This window comes from Alligator mississippiensis, chromosome 1 (genome assembly GCF_030867095.1).
Source record: "Alligator mississippiensis isolate rAllMis1 chromosome 1, rAllMis1, whole genome shotgun sequence".
Lineage (NCBI taxonomy): Eukaryota > Metazoa > Chordata > Crocodylia > Alligatoridae > Alligator > Alligator mississippiensis.
Window position 1 is genome coordinate 40,614,842 of NC_081824.1, and position 16,993 is coordinate 40,631,834.

The following is a 16,993-nucleotide window of genomic DNA, read 5'->3' on the forward strand; positions in this document are numbered from 1 at the left end:
GATAGGGTGATACTTATTTTGCTGATTGGTTTACAGAGGAATACTAGCTATGGTTTCTGTGATTTGTTTTTCATTGTGCATTTTCATTTTTTTTTAATAAATTTCTAAAAAATACTATGAATATAATTACAAATAGCAACGTGCAGTACATTGTGATATATTTACAACTGCAGGTTAGTTTAATGTTTGACAAGATGCATATGTCAGCACCTCTATGAAATATCCCCTAGAGTCTTGAGAACAGCCCCAAGACTTATTACAATTTTCTGATCTTCCTTTCACAATCAGGTTCCATAGGTGTTTTTGCCATATCTGTGGTTACTTTTTCAAAAATAATGCAGTGGAACAAAGTTTGACTGTCTTATTGTGGATTTAGAAATTACATACTTAGAATCATAGAAAATTAGGGTTGGAAGGAACCTTGGGAGATCATCTAGTCCAACCCCCTGCTCCAAGTAGGACCATCCCCAACTAGATCATCCCAGCCAAGGCTTTTTGTAGCTAAGTCTTAAAAATGTCCAAGGATGAAGAGTCCACAACCTCTCTGTTTAACCTGTTCCACTGTCTTACTATGATCCTAGTGAGTATTTTTCCTAATAGCTAACCTAAACTTTCCTTGCTACAACTTGAGACCATTGCTCCTTGTTCTATTACTTCTCTTTGCTATAACCTAGTTAAGGCATCAGTGTCAGCCAGTCAATAGGGGGTGCTCAGGTGCCGCCCCACCAGTTTCAGAATGACATGATCAATGTCATGATCATGATTACGCTCATGCACTACACATACACAACAAAAAGTTGAGTATGCTCAGTAAGCACCTCAGGGCGATCTCCTTGCCGCCTGAGTAGTGCATGCACAATAGAAACGCTTCATCAGTTAGAATGGATTGCAATAACCACTTGTTTAAGCAGGCAGCGGGTCACCTGTACTGACCCCCAGCCCAGGTAAAGAGCTGTTGGGAGGTGGAAAGACAGGGGGCACCACATGCAGAGACATGCACTGGCCCCAGGCTGCCCGCACAGCATCTCCAGCAGGTAGGTGGAGAAAAGGGGGATTGAGGACCCTGTAGGGAAGGAGCTGTGCAGGGCTGGGGGCTGTTGCCCAGCCAGGTAGGGCTCTGGGCTGGGGCTGCAATGCGTGGCTGCAGGGCCCCAGCAGGGAGCAGGATGGGGCCGCAGGTGGCTTGTCCAGGGGAGGGAGAGGGCCTGACATCTCATTGCCATGTGCATTCCCAGGGAACGGGGGTACCCAGGCCCCCCAGAACTGTACCCAGGGAGGTACAGGCTGTGGGCTCGAGCTCCTGTCCTGCTTCCCTCCTCTGGGGCTTCCAGAGCCTGGCGGGCGCAATCCAGTGCAGCTGGGGACTGCTGGGCCACACGGGGATTCCTTCCTGCTGCAAACTGCCCCCCTGCTGCCCTGCCGATGCACCCTCTATGCCTGCCACTGCTTTGAGGAGCCCCGCACTGCTACCCTCACTGCAGCCCCACGCACAGGGGCGCATTGCCAAGGCAGTGGGGGGCAAGAAGCAGCAAGGAGGAGGTTTTGTGCGCTGCTCCTTCGCTCCTGCAACACCAGGTCACAAGGGCGGGGAGCAGGATGGCAGGAAACAGTGGTGAGCAGGGGGCCTACTGTTCCCTGCCACCTTGCTTCTCCCCCCACGACCCGGTGCTGCAGGAAGCGGAGCAGCTGTGCGGAAAACCTCCTCCTCGCTGCTTCTTGCCCCCCACTGCCCTGGTGATGCGTCCCCTGTGCATGGGACCGTTTGTGAGGGCAGCAGCACAGGGCTGCGCTCCTCAAAGCAGGGGTGCATCGCCAGGGCAGGTGGCGGGGGGGTTGCAGCTCACAGCAGCGAGGAATCCCCGAGCAGTCCCACTGTCCCCAGCTGCACAGGGTTGCTCCCAGTGTGAGGCTCCACCCACCCCACCTGTTTCACAGGTCACCAGCCACGCCCATAAGGCACCATAATGTATTTTAAAAACTTACTGATTGCTGTCCTGCACTTCTTATGTCTTAAGTATCAATCCAGCAAGCTGTTCCACTTGCATGGATCCCCCTGGTGGCATAGAACCACATTAGCATCCTCAGGGCTTCATATAGATCCCAATTCAAGGCCCTATTAATCTTAACAAGGGCTAGGCTAATTTTTTCCTGCATACATTTATGCTTGTGGGTACTAATCTTTTTTGAGCCTGGTGTTATACTGAATTCCAAGTGATCCAAAAGGTAGTATTTAGATATAAAGTACATTTTTAAAACATAAACAAGCCACTTGGCATCATTAAAAATGCAATGTAGAAAGTGTTTGCAGTATTTTATTCTGTGTAGTAATTATGCATGTATATCAGTATGTTTAAACTCATTTAGTTGATGGTTATAGTTACCTTTATTAAAATTCTTTTCTGCCTTGATTCGTGCATATTAACATTTACTGAAATAAAATTATTCATTAAAATAAGTCCAGTGGATTTTTTCCCCCTCAGTTTTTAATGTTTAGTTACAAATAAGTGCTTGAGTGACATGACTGGCTTTTTAAACTAATCAAGGAACGCATACGTGCTTATTTGGATTTGCAAATTGCTGAAGAACTGTAGGTATGCTCTAAATTATTGATCAGGCTAAGAGCTTTTGAAATGCCAGGAAAGAGGTCTTTATATCTTAGCTCAGCATTCTTATTTAAATATAAATGGAAGGAAATCTTTTTCCAGAATTTATAGGACATAGACTTCTTACAGCCAAAAGGAGCACTGTCAAACCAGAGAAAGGCTTAGGGGCATTATTTCTACTGAATGAATGAAAATTGAGTACTTTGTCAAATTGCAGTTTCAGTAATCAATACAAGACATAAAATTTCATTGGCAGGCTTAGTTCCTCTTCATATAGCACTCTGTGCTAACATTTGATGCTCTTTTAAATTGAAAATATAAAATTAGGAATTATCTGCTTTATTCTTGCATAACTTCCATCATGAAAACCTAAACTAGTGGTGTGAAACTGGCCTCTATTCCATTTTTAATGTACATTGCTGTACACTTGTATTTGATATGTTGTACACACAGCATGGCTGTTTGGTTTCTGGACTGGCAAATGAGTAATAAATTTTAAAAAGCTTACTCTGTGAGAAGTAGCATTTTTTTTAACCAGTGCTTGCAAATCTTAATAAAGGCTTTGATACCAAAACAACCTATATGAGGAAAGGTTTTAGCCTTACATGAGGGTTGAGTGAACAGAATGAAGAATACAATCAAAATGGTGGATACGAGGGCAGACTTTTAGTATCCTTTGTTTTGAGAAAGTAAATTACCATGCTTGTCGGCAACTTACACCTCTTTTCATCTAGCTGTCTCAGGACTTGTGAACAGAGTTTTTAATTAAAACACAATCACGCTTCGAGTCTTCCCTTCGTTCTATCTTAGGTTTGTCATAACATTGGAATTGGTCATCAATCAATGCCATCTACAAGTCCTGAAATATTTGATGAGAGTTAATTAATCAAAAAGATCAGACTGCAGAAAATTCAAGAAGTGTCAATTTCCTTCATTTTGTACCATCTTGCAATGGAACTACATGGTAACATGTAGAAAAACACCTACAAATCTCATCCTAAGTACCGCCTTAAAAACAAATTGCACATCTTGAGCAATTGTGTTGTGTGTTTGAGGTGAGAAGAGAGTTGACTTATAGTTCAGCAGACAGTGGTTTGGGGATTTGCTGAAGCTCTTATCTCCATTTTGAGTTTAAAGAGTGCTACCGAGCAGATCATTTCCTAGGCAGTAGATGTGCTAGGGAGGAAAAATGTCCAGCACACCTACTGCCTAGGAAATGACCTGCTCAGTAGCATGGAATCGGAAAGGGATCTCGGAGTCCTAGTGGACTCCAAGATGAAGTCATCAGCAAAGCAAACTGCACTTTATCATGCATCAGCAGATGCATGACAAGCAGAACCAAGGAGGTGATACTTCCCCTCTATCGGGTGCTGGTCAGACCGCGGTTGGAATACTGCATGCAGTTTTGGGTGCCACACTTCAAGAGGGATATGGATAACCTGGAGAGGTTCCAGAGAAGGGCCACTCATATGGTTAAGGGCTTGCAGGCCAAGCCCTACAAGGAGAGACTAGGGCACCTGGACCTCTTCAGTCTCCACAAGAGAAGGTTGAGAGGCAACCTTGTGGCTGTCTATAAATTCATCATGGGGGTGCACAAGGGAATTGGTGAGGCTCTACTCACCAAGACGCCCCTGGGGGTCACAAAAAATAATGGCCATAAGATAGCAGAGAGCAGATTTAGACTGGACATTAGGAAGAACTTCTTCACAGTGGCCAAAGTCTGGAACAGGCTCCCAAGGGAGGTGATGCTCTCCTCTACTCTGGGGGTCTTTAAGAGGAGGTTAGACAGGCATCTGGCTGGGGTCAGCTGAACCCAGCACTCTTTCCTGCGTATGCAGGGGGTCAGACTCGATGATCTATTGAGGTCACTTCTGTCCCTAACTTCTCTAAATTTATGAATAAATGTGTTGCCTCTCTTCTGCTGGATAACTGGAGAGACATGCATCCCAGTGTGCCTTCAGCTGGTCATAGGTTCTATTGACTGCTAGTACCAAACAAAATGCCCATTGGGTGTTCAAATTGTGGGTGGCAAAATGTTTCAGCGGGATTTTGGTGCAATTCACCAAATCTATCTATATCTATTGATATAGATATAGATATATCTATATATATCTATATCTATATCAAGCCTATATTTCCAGGGGACACAGTTATGCTGGTACAGGAAGGTGGTGCATAGAGCAGCCCTTTGGTACTTTTCATGCCCTTGCACATTCCTGCCCCATACTTACAGTGAATGCACAGCCATAGTTTTGACAATAGGCGGAACTTTTATTAAACAGCACAGAAGAAATGTGAAAAGGCAAGGTCAACTAAACAGTAAACAAATGCAACATTAACCAAAAAAAAATTACCATAGCAACTGACAGATGAAACCCATCACTGAGTCTGGAGTGGCTGTAGCAGGTACGTGCCACAGTTCCTGAGGTGGCAGTGGCCACCACTGTCTGATTTTGTTTAGGTACAGGGTACACCTGCCTGATGACTAGATGGTGCTTGCTGCTTCTCCTGTTGTGGGAGGCACCTGTGGGACAGTGAAGCTGGGTGGCAGCATGCCCCCCGCCTCCACCAGGACCACTGGATGGTCCTACTTGTGTGTTCAATTGTGGGGTGATGCAAAGAACCCCAAGAATGCCCTCCTTCTGCCTCCAGGTTCAAGATGGATGCAAGGCGATCCATGGAGTTCTTCTTGACCCTCACAAATTTCATGAGCATCTCCTTTGTATGCTTAGCAGTGGTCACATAGCACTGTACATCTTCTGCATGCAACCTGATAAGCCCATTATGTGCGCTATGACTCTATGATCCTGTGCCTACCCATGGCCATCACTGGCAATGATACATCTGCTCTTCTTCCCTCTGTGACCTGGGAGCCACTTGTCTCCACCAGAGAAGCCAATATATCCATCTTTGTGAGCACAAGTCTTTCTGTGCCTGGAATCTTTCTGGTCATTGGTCTCTGACTCTGTCCGTGGGCCATTATCTCCTCCCGAGGTGCCATTGCTACTATTTGCAGGTGTCACAGCTAAAAGTAGAGGAGAATGAACAGGAGGTCATTGGCTTCCTCACTGCTGCCCAATAACATAAACTCCTCAGCACAAGTTGGAATTTGCAAGGCCATCTGTCTGGTGGGTAGGCTTATTTACCCTGACTCTCAGTATGGTAAGTTCACTCTCACTTTTTGCACGCTGGGGTCCTGGGGAAGTGGGAGGCATCCTGGGGCAAACATCTAGGGGCAAACAGCCATTGGGTACAGCAAGGGGCCAGGGAGGCTGTGAAACAGTTGAGGTAGGTGGAGGTGGAGCCACAGTTGGTAGGCTGTTCCCCACTCATTTGGGCTAATGTTGAGTATGGTCTGTTGGCTTTGGACCCCTTAATGCTCCTTGTCTATAACTGCAGGATGCCAGCTCCCTGGTTAATGTCACCCTGATCCATCAGACCCCACAGGAGAGAGAACACTTATTCATTGCTGTGCAAGGTGGTCCAGTGATCTTTAGTTGCCTCTTGCTGCCAGAGATGGCAGTCTATGATGACTTTGACTTTTGGAGAAGGTGGGCATGCTGTGATGGCTCACCAGTGTGTTTGGGCTTTTTCCCAGAATGTCAGGAAATGCTTAATGATAGACCTCCCTACCCACTATGACTACTTAGCATGGGCAGACTGGGATGCTGTAAGGGGTACAGTATATTTGTCCAGCTTAAATCCTGCCAAATAGCCATTGCCACCAGCCAACTGACAAAGCTGAAGAAGATCTAGACAATCAGCAGTATTATACTGAAGGTAAAGTTACATCTGCTGCATGCTATGGTTATCTTCACAGTGTTTTATGGCTGTGAGACATGGACACTTAATAAGTTAGAGAAGAGAATAGAGGCATTTGAAATGCATTACTTTAGGAGATTGCTGTGTGTCTTGTATGCTGAGCCAGACCAATGAGTCTGTCAAAAAGCAAATTACTCAAGAAATTGAAACCTACAAACTGTTGTTGGAGGTTGTGCGACAAAGGAAGCTGCAATGGTTTGGACATATCATGAGAAGGCTGGACACCCTTGCCAACACCACCATGCAGGGTACAGTGGAAGGAAAGAGAAAAAGAGGTACACCCAAGAAGAGCTGGGGAACCAATATTAAGGACTGTTTGGGGCATCAACTGACAGAGTGCACAAAGCTAGCCAAATGTGGGACAGAGTGGAGGAGGGTTGTTACAGCATCTAAGGTTCCTCAATGGTTGCAGCAGCCTTGGAACTGACTTGACTTGACTTGACCTAACTCTTGACTAGTAACTTGCAAAGGCTGAAGACAGGAGGTTGCTGCACCACTCAGAATACATGACTTGAAAACGCAAAGGGAGCAAGTGTTCCCCTCCTCCATCTGCTCCTGCCTTGAGGGGATCAGTCAGCTGCTGCTGTGAAGAGCCCACAACTGTACAAGCTGTATTCAGCATAGCTAAAAACTTTGGGGTGGGGGTCTGCCACTACTTTTTCCCGTCCTCTCCCATCCCATTCTGTGTGGACTCAGGGTCCCTGACCCACCCTGTGACCCCTTCCACTAGGAAATGACCTTTGACAGCACAAACTGAGTTTGGTAGGATGAAGGACCAAAAGGAGTTTGAACTGACTTTTGGGGCCAGGATTAGCATTTAGAAGAGTTGGAGATGGTACAGCCAACACTGTGGTCATATATAGTGGGGTCCTGAACTGCAATGGTAGTTTGCAACAAGTAACTTGATGATTTTAAAGCCACTTGTTTTCCCTTTTCCTTGTCGTCCGGCTTACACTTGTTTATAATAAAGTGCTTTTATCCCTGATGAGTTGTTTGCATGGGAGTGGAGGCCATCACTGCTGTTTTCTCAAGGCAGGAGCCAAGATGAAAATCTGAAGGTGCTGGCAAAGGAGGTGTGCTGTAATAATAGTATATTGTTCTAATATCTGAGCATGAAGCTCTGCTCATGAGGCTAGGTGTTGCAGGGAGGGTCCCTATGGCTGTGCAGGACTGTGATTTGTGTTTCTGGTAAGTTGGATGAATGAGTGGGTACATGGGCAATTTATCTTACATGTCATCAGTCAGTGCCTAACTGAATTGGAACTCACAACGCAGTGATGGTTTACTGCCTGTTTAAAGATGCTTCTCCAAAAAGCAGTGTTGTTTCCACTTTATCTCCAGGTACTAGCTATTAGCACACCACACTTGCATGAGGGACCATCTTAAAGCACAGCCATGTGGTTCAAGCACAGACCCAAACCACAACTTTTGGGGGGTGGGAGGAGGGAAAGGGGGCAGCTGTTACTTACCACCCACCAAGCCAGTGAGGATGCACTGGAAATGCTCTGGCACCTTGCCTATAAACCTGCCCTCACCATCATTGCTTTATTTCTCCTTACCCAACTCAAATAGTGGGCTATGACTTACCATTACCAGAAGCAGTTGTCCTGTCATGGTCTGGGTCTTCTGGGGCATCAGGTCTCTGTTGGGAGAGGGCTAGCTCAAATGCTGAAAATGGGGGGACAGCAAAAAACTGGTATATATTCAAACCCAGTATCCATTTAAGAGTTTGCAAGGCTTGGCAGAATGGCCAGCAGGTCTGTGATATGGCTCATAGTAGAGGTGCACCGATATGTCGGTCTATATCAGATCAGCACTGATAAAAGGAAAATTGACATTATCAATAATTGGCTTTTTTTTTACTGGTGTAGCTGATTGATGTCACCAATAAATGCTGCACGCAGCTGCAGCATGTACATGGCCAGGAATGCAGCCCGGCAGCTTGGAGAGCAGCGTCTGGGTGGTAAGTGTATAGTGGGGAAGGGGAAAGGGGCAAGATTGAGGCCCCTCAAGGTGAGGGAGGGCGTGGGGCAGGAGCTGCCCAGCTAGGGCAGGTCAAGGGATGGAGCCACAGGCAGCTTTTGGGTGGGGGCAGAAGGGCAGCTCCCCGCCTCCGCGCACACCCCTGGGGGAGACACAAGAGGCATGTGCCTCCTGGATTTGTGCGCAGGGTGAGGGCAGGTTGCCCGTTGCGGGCTTGGAGCTGGAGGCTGCACCAGCTTCTTCCTGGCTGGGGGCTGCACTTGGCCTGGGCGGGGGTTGCATTGAGAGGGGGGCTACAGGGTGGGTTACAAGCACCCCCAAATTTGCTGTAGCCCCCCTCCCAGCACTACCACCACCTGCCCTGCCCCGAGCATAGCCCTTGCACAGTCAATCTGCAGGGAACAGGCTGGTGCAGTCCCTGATGCCGATTCCACAGCGAGCAGCCTGCCCTTGCTATGCACAAAAATCTGGGGGGGGGGGGCACATGTCCCCCATCCCTCCACCGGGAGTGTGTGCAGTGGTGGGGAGCTGCCCCCTTCTCCCCCCCCCCACATTAACAAGCTGCTTGTGGCTCTGTCCCTATCCTGCTTCAGCTGAGTAGCACCTAACCCTGCCCCACTTCCTCCCTCTGTGTAGGCCTCAAACCGTACCCTCCCCCATGCCCCTTCCCCCCCAGCAGACTTTCTGGCTTGACACTGCTCTCTAAGCTGCCAGGCTGCATCTCAGCTATCAGATAAGTATTGGCCAATATGGCTGGTTAATAATTGGCCATCGGTATCGGCCAAAAAAATATGTTTTGATGCACCCCTAATTCATAGCCCAGGTTGCTGTGCTGGCCTGGTAGGGTTGCAGGTCTTCAACCAGAGTCCTTATCACTCTCCTGGGTGGTGGAAGCTGCTATTTTTTGGATACCACATTTTTTAGATGCAACTGTGTCATAGACCACAAAGATGTGGGCGAGTTACCCATGATGGGTGTGTGACCTTGCCTGCATCCTGCACCTTACCATCCCATATCGTCACAAACTGCTGCCTCAGAACTTAGCGCTTGGACTGGCATCTGCTGCCTCTTCTGTGGCTCATTTGATGTTACGCTTATTTATGAGGCTGCACTCAGATTCAGGGACTGTGGTAGAGGGAGGATGGATGGGTATGTGAAGGTATGGAGGTCTGAATTTACCATGGTGGAGAATGGCTGTGTCCAGTGACCTCCCAGACAGCTGGATGGTGAGATAGATGGAGTTTCTTAGTAGCTGGTGGTGTTTGAGTTTGATTCTGTGTATGCAGGCTCTGATGCTGATCTTGGGTGGGTGGTGAGTATGAAATGTCTAGCCAGTCACTGTATATGGCAGTTGATAGGTGGGGAAACCCACTGGGGCCTGTAACCTCTGAGCAGTTTTGAGTTCTGCAGTTGGGTCCAATGTGACTGCACAGAGTTCAAGTGGGGCTGGGATTGGAGCTGAAGTGGTACATCATGGGCTGCCTGGAGAACTGACCAGCCTGTGTCTTCCATAATGAAATCATGGGAAAACTATTCAGATGTCCTTCAAAAAGTGCAAGACAAACTGTTAGTACTTCCCCAAACCTTTTGGGGACATTTTCTCCCAGGGCAAGAGCAACATCTGTTCATAGCTTCACAGTTATAGTTTCAAGAGGAAAAAAGATCTGATCCCATTTAAGACTAACTTAAGCACTATATGAATATCTTCTTTTTAACTTACCTATAAAGAGTCTAGAGCTTAAACTTTCAGGAATAAGAATGTGGACCCCCATAAAGAAAGTAAGTCTAAATTAACAAGTAAAAGGAATCCTCCACATAAACATGCTACTTAACCTGAAAGTCTAAGTCCCCTATTAAAGACAGATTTAGCAGTATTTTGGAGTAAATGCTCATAAAGTTGTCTAACAAAATTATTTTGCAAAATATACCTCATGTTTGCTAATATATCGTGTACTAGAAAAACACCCACTGTTGTCCAAAACACATATATTATTCCAAAATAATATATATTAGTGTGTGTGTGTGTGCGCGCGTGGATATGTATTTATATATGTATGTGTGTGTATATAATAAACCAAATACAAGTATTAATCCAATGCATTTGATCACTTTCACAACCACAGTGAGGTTACATAGTACAAAATAAGGCAGTTATCTACTCTAGTGAAAAAAATGCTGTGCCAGTTTTGAAATTAGTCTGGTACTAAATTGTCTAATCTCAAGTTTAAAAGTTCTCTCTCATTGCATAACTTAGCTATAGTATGCTAGAAAATCTTCTTTTTGAGGTAATTAGATGAAAATCATTGAATACACTAACTAGTGTGTGCTAACAGCTTGCAAATGATAAAAAGAAAAACTGTTTCTCTTTACAAAAATGAAGCAATAATATTTGTGTGGTACTTGAAAATGTACATTGTCATATGCTAGTAATGGGATGTTTAAATATTTTACTATCAACATCCTAATTTCTCATTTTTTTGTCTCTGTGGCTACAAATGCTACAGGATCAATTGTACTCATTTTTGTCATTTTTTCTTGTAAAATATTTTTTTCCTTAGCTTTTACAGTTAATCGCAAAATCTCAGCTAACTTCACTGAGTGGTGCAGCACAAAAGAACTACTTTAATATTTTGGACAAAATAGTGCGAAAGGGTAAGCTAAGATTTTTTTTTTTGTCATAGTTATGTGGGATTCATGAATCATGACTGAGTTACTATTCTGCCATTTCAGTTAGGTTCAGTATATAGTACACAACAGAAAAGTAATGTCATGCTTAATGAGTGAAAACTGTTAGGCTAGAAAGAGACATTGTCAGTGGAGTGTGATCAGCTGATATGTTGCAGCACAGCTGATTCCCAACCTCCACAGATGTCTGCAGTCATCCCTGGTTGCATCTCAATTTAGGGTGTCTGCAAGGGAAAACCCCCACTTGCAGATGCACCCACTGTATTTCAGGAAGGGACCCCTGTGAGAGCCCCCCTCCTTCAAGGGACTTACCCACATGTATCTGTAAGCAGGGAGGGGGAACTTGCACAGGGGTCCTCTGCTCTGTTTAAAAGCCTGTGTAGGGAAATCACTTGCAAAGAATCCCTTTTACAGGGGATTTCCCCAACCACATCTAGAAGTGCAGAGGGAAGGAGCTTTCATCAGGAGATCCTGCCCCCCCACCCCCAGTTGCAGCCCATGTTTTGTGCTGCTGCCAGGAATGCATGTTGAGTTGGTGCATGCTGGGGCACAGGCCGCAAATGCAGAAAAGGGACCTCCCTATGACAACCCCCCCCCCCCCCCTCCCACCCCTTATGCATTCAGGATGTGAGGGGAAATCCCCTGCCAAAGGATTTCCCCATGTGCTGCACAGGGTGTGTTTCTGCAAGTAGGGAACCCCAAAGCCCGGAGTTTTTTCCCTGCTTACCTAGGTGCATTTGAGTAAGTGGAGAAAGCAAGACAGGTTCTCCCAAGGCTTTAGGGGCCAGTCTGGCCCAGGAATTCCCAAGGTGTGCAGGACCAGGCCCCGCAAGCCGAAAAAACCACTACCCCAGGGAGGCTAGACAACCCAGGTAGCTTCATGCTGCCTGAGCTCTTCCACCATAAGCAAACAGACGTGGGTAGCGATAAAGCAGCTCAGTTTATTACCTTCTGTCATGACCACAAATCTGAGTAATTATGGCATGACAGAAAGTACGGATGTCTGTTAGGTTTCACTTTATGCCGAGGGACAAAGATGATGTCTGTTTCCATCCTTAATGCTTTATTACCAGTGTTTTAAGGTTGTTGATTTTTTTTCTTAATAACAAATTGTATCCCTCAGAACAAGGACAAAGTGAAATAACAGGTTACATATTATGATTTGTGGTTTCTTTTGATATACTGTTTGTTATATCAAACTGTTTTTTTCTCAACAGATAATTAATTCATTTGGTAGTATGTTCACTTAAATGTAGGTCTTTGAATTTGCTTACATGATATACCAGTACGGCATAGTCTGTGCTTGTCAATTTACACTGTTTGCAAAATAAGAAAAGTAGGGCTGTTGCATACAGATGTTTGGAAAATGTTGGCTTTTTCAGTGGTGTGCCCTATATATGGAAGGCACTTAATACTGTCAGCCTCGAATATAGGAAATTCATTTGCAAAACTGACATTCAGCTTGATGTCTTTTAACTGCGTGGCATGAAATGTTACACTAATGTCTATATAATTTAACTGTCATTGGCATTGCTTTTTCACTCATGAGAGCTGAACATTTGAAGTCCATTGTGAGATCAAGGCATTAGTTAATAAATAAAGTCACTTTCTGTGTGGAGTGGTTCAGCTGGGGAAATGTAGATTAATTTGGGTTAAATGTAATTAAAGTAAAAAACTACCTCTTGTATTTTCCTCCCCTAGTTTTGGAAGACCAGTACAATCCACGCTTAATCAAAGATCTTCTTCAGGATTTGAGTTCTGCGCTCTGTATACTGGTTAGGGGAGTAGGAAAATCGGTATTGGTTGGGAACATTAATATTTGGATTTGTCGATTAGAAACTATCCTTACGTGGCAACAACAGCTGCAAAATCTTCAGATGAACAAGGTATATTAAATTTTTAATTATGATGTATGGGGTAATAGAGAAGGAACTACTTTGAACACTGGCTTTTAATTTACTTCTGTCAAATTTTAAATGAATCTAAAACCATTTTATCATATTTTATTAATTATCCTGGATATATAACAATGACAACGTATAACATAAAGGTCAACTTTTTTAAATTCTACAGGTTTTTATATCCCTTCTTTATAAGGAAGACACAAGGAACTTTATGACTTAAAGCTGTGGTAGTATGTATTAGGTGACTCCTGCCAGATGTTGACAGGTTTAATTTTCTGATGTTCCAACCACAAATTTAAAAATAGCACTCTTTCTTAACGTAACTTTATCAAGTTTAACTGTGCCTGATCAGAAAACAGAACAACTGTTAAGTACAAATCTAAAATCCAAGATTAGATGGGTCAAGAAAATCAAGTGGCAGTTGTTGAATTTTGCAAGAAAACATGCATTCTTTCTGTGAAGAGGCATAACTCATTGACTTCTGGCATTTTTGAAAGCTTGGACTTTGATCACACATCTTTCTTTAGTGTGTAAATTGTGTTGTTGCAAGTATTTACAATGGAAATGTCTGAAAAAGGGGTAAACATTACAGTTTCTAATGTGTCTCTGTTACAATCATGTGAGAAGAGAAGTCACGAGACATTGGCAGCAATAAACTGATCTAGCTGCTTGTATAATTTTTTTCCCCTTTTTCCTTTCCATTGCCATTTAGTTCACTCCAATTATGAAACCCCCCCACTTTCCCCTTCTGGTGTATTTTTGTGTATTTTTATTGGTTATATTCTGCTTTATTGCATTGTTGCAATTCATATTGGAATGAAAGCTAAGATCAGAAAGAATGAATGCTGAATTTAACATTAAAGATAATATTCATATGGTCAACAAACCAAAACAGCAACTTCAGAATCATAGAAAATGAGGGTTGGAAGGAACCTCAGGAGGTCATCTAGTCCAACCCCCTGCTTAAAGCAGGACTTTATCTCCAATTGTATCATCCCAAACTTGCCTGGATAGATAAACAATAAGCAAAACAAATATTATTTTCAGTCAGTAACTTGTAACTGAATTGCGTTTGCTTCACTTATGACTAGGGGTCTACTTAAATTGCGGTTAGACTTACTGATTTCCTAGGTTCATAGTGGCATAAAGAGTAAATTCCTCAGACATTTTGCAGGTGTGCTCCGGCAGCCCTGTCCCTCAGTGCTGATTGGCCCTGGGAAGGAAGGAATGAGGGGCAGCCGCCATCTCAACTGCTGGCTGCCTTTGTGTGGCACTGCACCTTAGCACTAATTGGCAAAGAGGCTGGGGGGGAAGGAAGAGATGGCAGGTCCATGGCCATCTATGCTGCCCCACCAGCCAGCACCTTTCCCTCCTGGGTGGACTGTGAGACTGGGCCTCAGTGGCAGCAAGGTCCGCTGGCTCCCATTGGGGAGCCAGCATTTTATTTTTATTAAGCTGTTTTTTGTTGATTTTTGCAGACTGTCCTGGATTTCATGGTTTCCACAAAATCCATGAAACTGCGATTTTTAAGTGGATCCCTATTTATACTACAAATTCAAGATTATGGTTATTGTCATGTTCACAGATGTTCATATATGTTTGCTCCAAAAAGTATACACAGTATATCACTATAGAAAATCTGGTCTATAAGTGAGGTCAGTGAGCATAGTGCACTAAATTATAGCATAAAACTACAGCTCAGCAACTCATGGAGTTCCCGGAGAGTGTAGCTGCTGCAATATCTTTAGGGTGGAAAAAAAAGTAAGCCTTGTACAGATACAACCCTTCATATCTGAGCAGTCCCACTAGGTAGGGACATTTTCACCCCACCTGCTCAGATTAATTCTGATGATGGTGCTAGTATTAAATGTAGATCTATGCTGCTTAGCTACCTGTTTAAAAAAAGGTACAATAAGAGCCTTGGAGTAGGCTTAAGTGAAGGAAATGGAAACACAATTCTTGCTTCCATTTGCACACTGCAAGCAAAAGAACATACCCCTTCAGTGTCCAACTCTCTATTCTCTACTGAGAACCCCATGGAAGAGGATCAGTGATGCATATTTCTGGGATAGCCTGCTCTCTAATCTGCTAACTGCTATAAATCTGCTAACTAAGTAGTGGGATTGCTATTTCGCATGTCACAGTGGAAGGAGGGATTTGACTCTGCTTTCTTTCCTGTGCTCCTCTGTGCATGTTCTTTCACAGCATCTGGTGAAGTGATCCTGGGCTTACAAAAGTTTATACATCTCTGATTTAGTTAGTCTGTAAAGTGCCTCTCAACCCAGTCTCCTTTCTTTCCTCTGTGACCTTTGTAGCCTTATTGTTCAGGGGTTCTCTTTGACTTTCATGTCTTCTTTTTATTGTATTTAGTTGCATAATTATCATCAGCTTCCTTGGGGTTTTTTTAATAACAGTTTCTCATACTGTTTTGATAATCCTACCAATCTTAGTAAAGTTCCAACTGACTTTTTTTATAAAGAGGTAAAGTTAAGGTTTTGGTTTTTGAGATTCTTTTTATTTACCTGTTTGTTTGAAAATTGGCTTTCACACCTTTAAGACAGTTTTCAGACTGTATGTTTTGCTATTTATTTAAACGCTGAAATTTATCTTGCTTTTAATTGCCAGTGCTTTTGTTCAATAGTACAATTTTTCAGTTTAAAAAAAATACATTAATTTGACACTAGAAAACCTAACGGTTGCAAGACCACCATGTTCAGCAACTTTGTTTCTAGAGTTTATTTATTCAACAAGAGACTTGAAGACTTAACCAATAAATGTTGAAAACCAAATAAAATGGTAGAATGATAAATGAGCACCAAACAAAAATCAGTTCTCAAAAGCAGAGCTACAAAATATTATTTTGAGACATTTTTATCAGTTTTTATACCTAAAATTGAAAACCCTATTAGTGTCTGATACTAATAACTTTTATTTCCAGCAAGTCAACAATGGTCTTACGCTTAGTGACCTCCCTCTGCATATGCTGAATAACATCCTATACAGGTTCTCAGATGGCTGGGACATTATTACTTTAGGTCAAGTGACTCCAACACTGTACATGCTCAGTGAAGACAGACAGTTATGGAAAAAACTTTGCCAGTACCATTTTGCAGAAAAACAGGTAATAAATGCAATAGTTTGTGTTTAAGCCTAATGCATTATATCTTTCATATTGTATACAAGATGACTAAGTGGGAATATTTTCCTTGTTAAATTCTGCCTTGTTTAATGTTGAATCATGGTAATGTTTGATAAGGCAACAAGCTGGTTTTTCAGACCTGATTATCCTAAGAATTCTGTTTAGCACCTCCTGTAAATTGATTTGAAGAGCTCTAGTTGGAGGTTTTCTTGTAGTGTTCATGAGGGTACCTAAACTAAACTTTATTTCAAATTTCCAGTCATTCCCATTTAACTGTGGCAGAGCATATCATTAAAGTTTCAGTGTATAGTACATTTTTAGTGAAGTAAGATTGTGCATACATTCCAAAAGTCTGAACAGGAAGACATGAGAAAAATCCCTCTGACTACAGTACTATGATTTGGGGTGGTTTGCAAGAAAGTTGTTTCCAGAAATGTTTTGGAGTCTTTCTGCTCATTAGTATTAGACTTTTGAAAGGACATTTAAAAGAAATATCGAAGTATTCTTTTGCCATATTAATTAAAAGAGAATAACAGGAAGGAAGAAAGGACTTGGACTTTTTAGCTACTTTATTCAGGGGTTCGGGGTACAAAAAGTTGGCCCCTCTGGGGTCCAGGTTCAATATACAAAGCAAAGACAAACAAATCACCATCAAACCAAAAGCACCATGCCATTATGCCATTACATTCATAACATCACACCATGACGGACACCTTCGCAATATTACACATCGTACCTAACATGCCATTATGTGGTCGGGACACCCAGCCAAAGCTAAAGCCCTCTATAAACAGCCAAAGCCCTTTACAGACCTCTGTAAACAAACAATTCCTACCCTGCTCTATCCAATAGTACAT

At 43.4% G+C, this 16,993-nt stretch overlaps 1 protein-coding gene across 3 annotated transcripts in view; it reads left to right on the forward strand.

The window, feature by feature from the left end:
- Positions 1 to 16,993, forward strand: part of FBXO25 (F-box protein 25) — a 71,909-nt gene that overhangs the window by 27,543 nt on the left and 27,373 nt on the right. For all 3 annotated transcript variants that reach the window (XM_006269743.3, XM_059730026.1, XM_006269745.3), the window contains 3 exons: positions 10,967 to 11,060; positions 12,795 to 12,979; positions 15,936 to 16,118. In XM_006269743.3, coding sequence (XP_006269805.1) covers positions 10,967 to 11,060; positions 12,795 to 12,979; positions 15,936 to 16,118 — 462 coding nt within the window. The remainder of the gene's footprint in view (positions 1 to 10,966; positions 11,061 to 12,794; positions 12,980 to 15,935; positions 16,119 to 16,993) is intronic.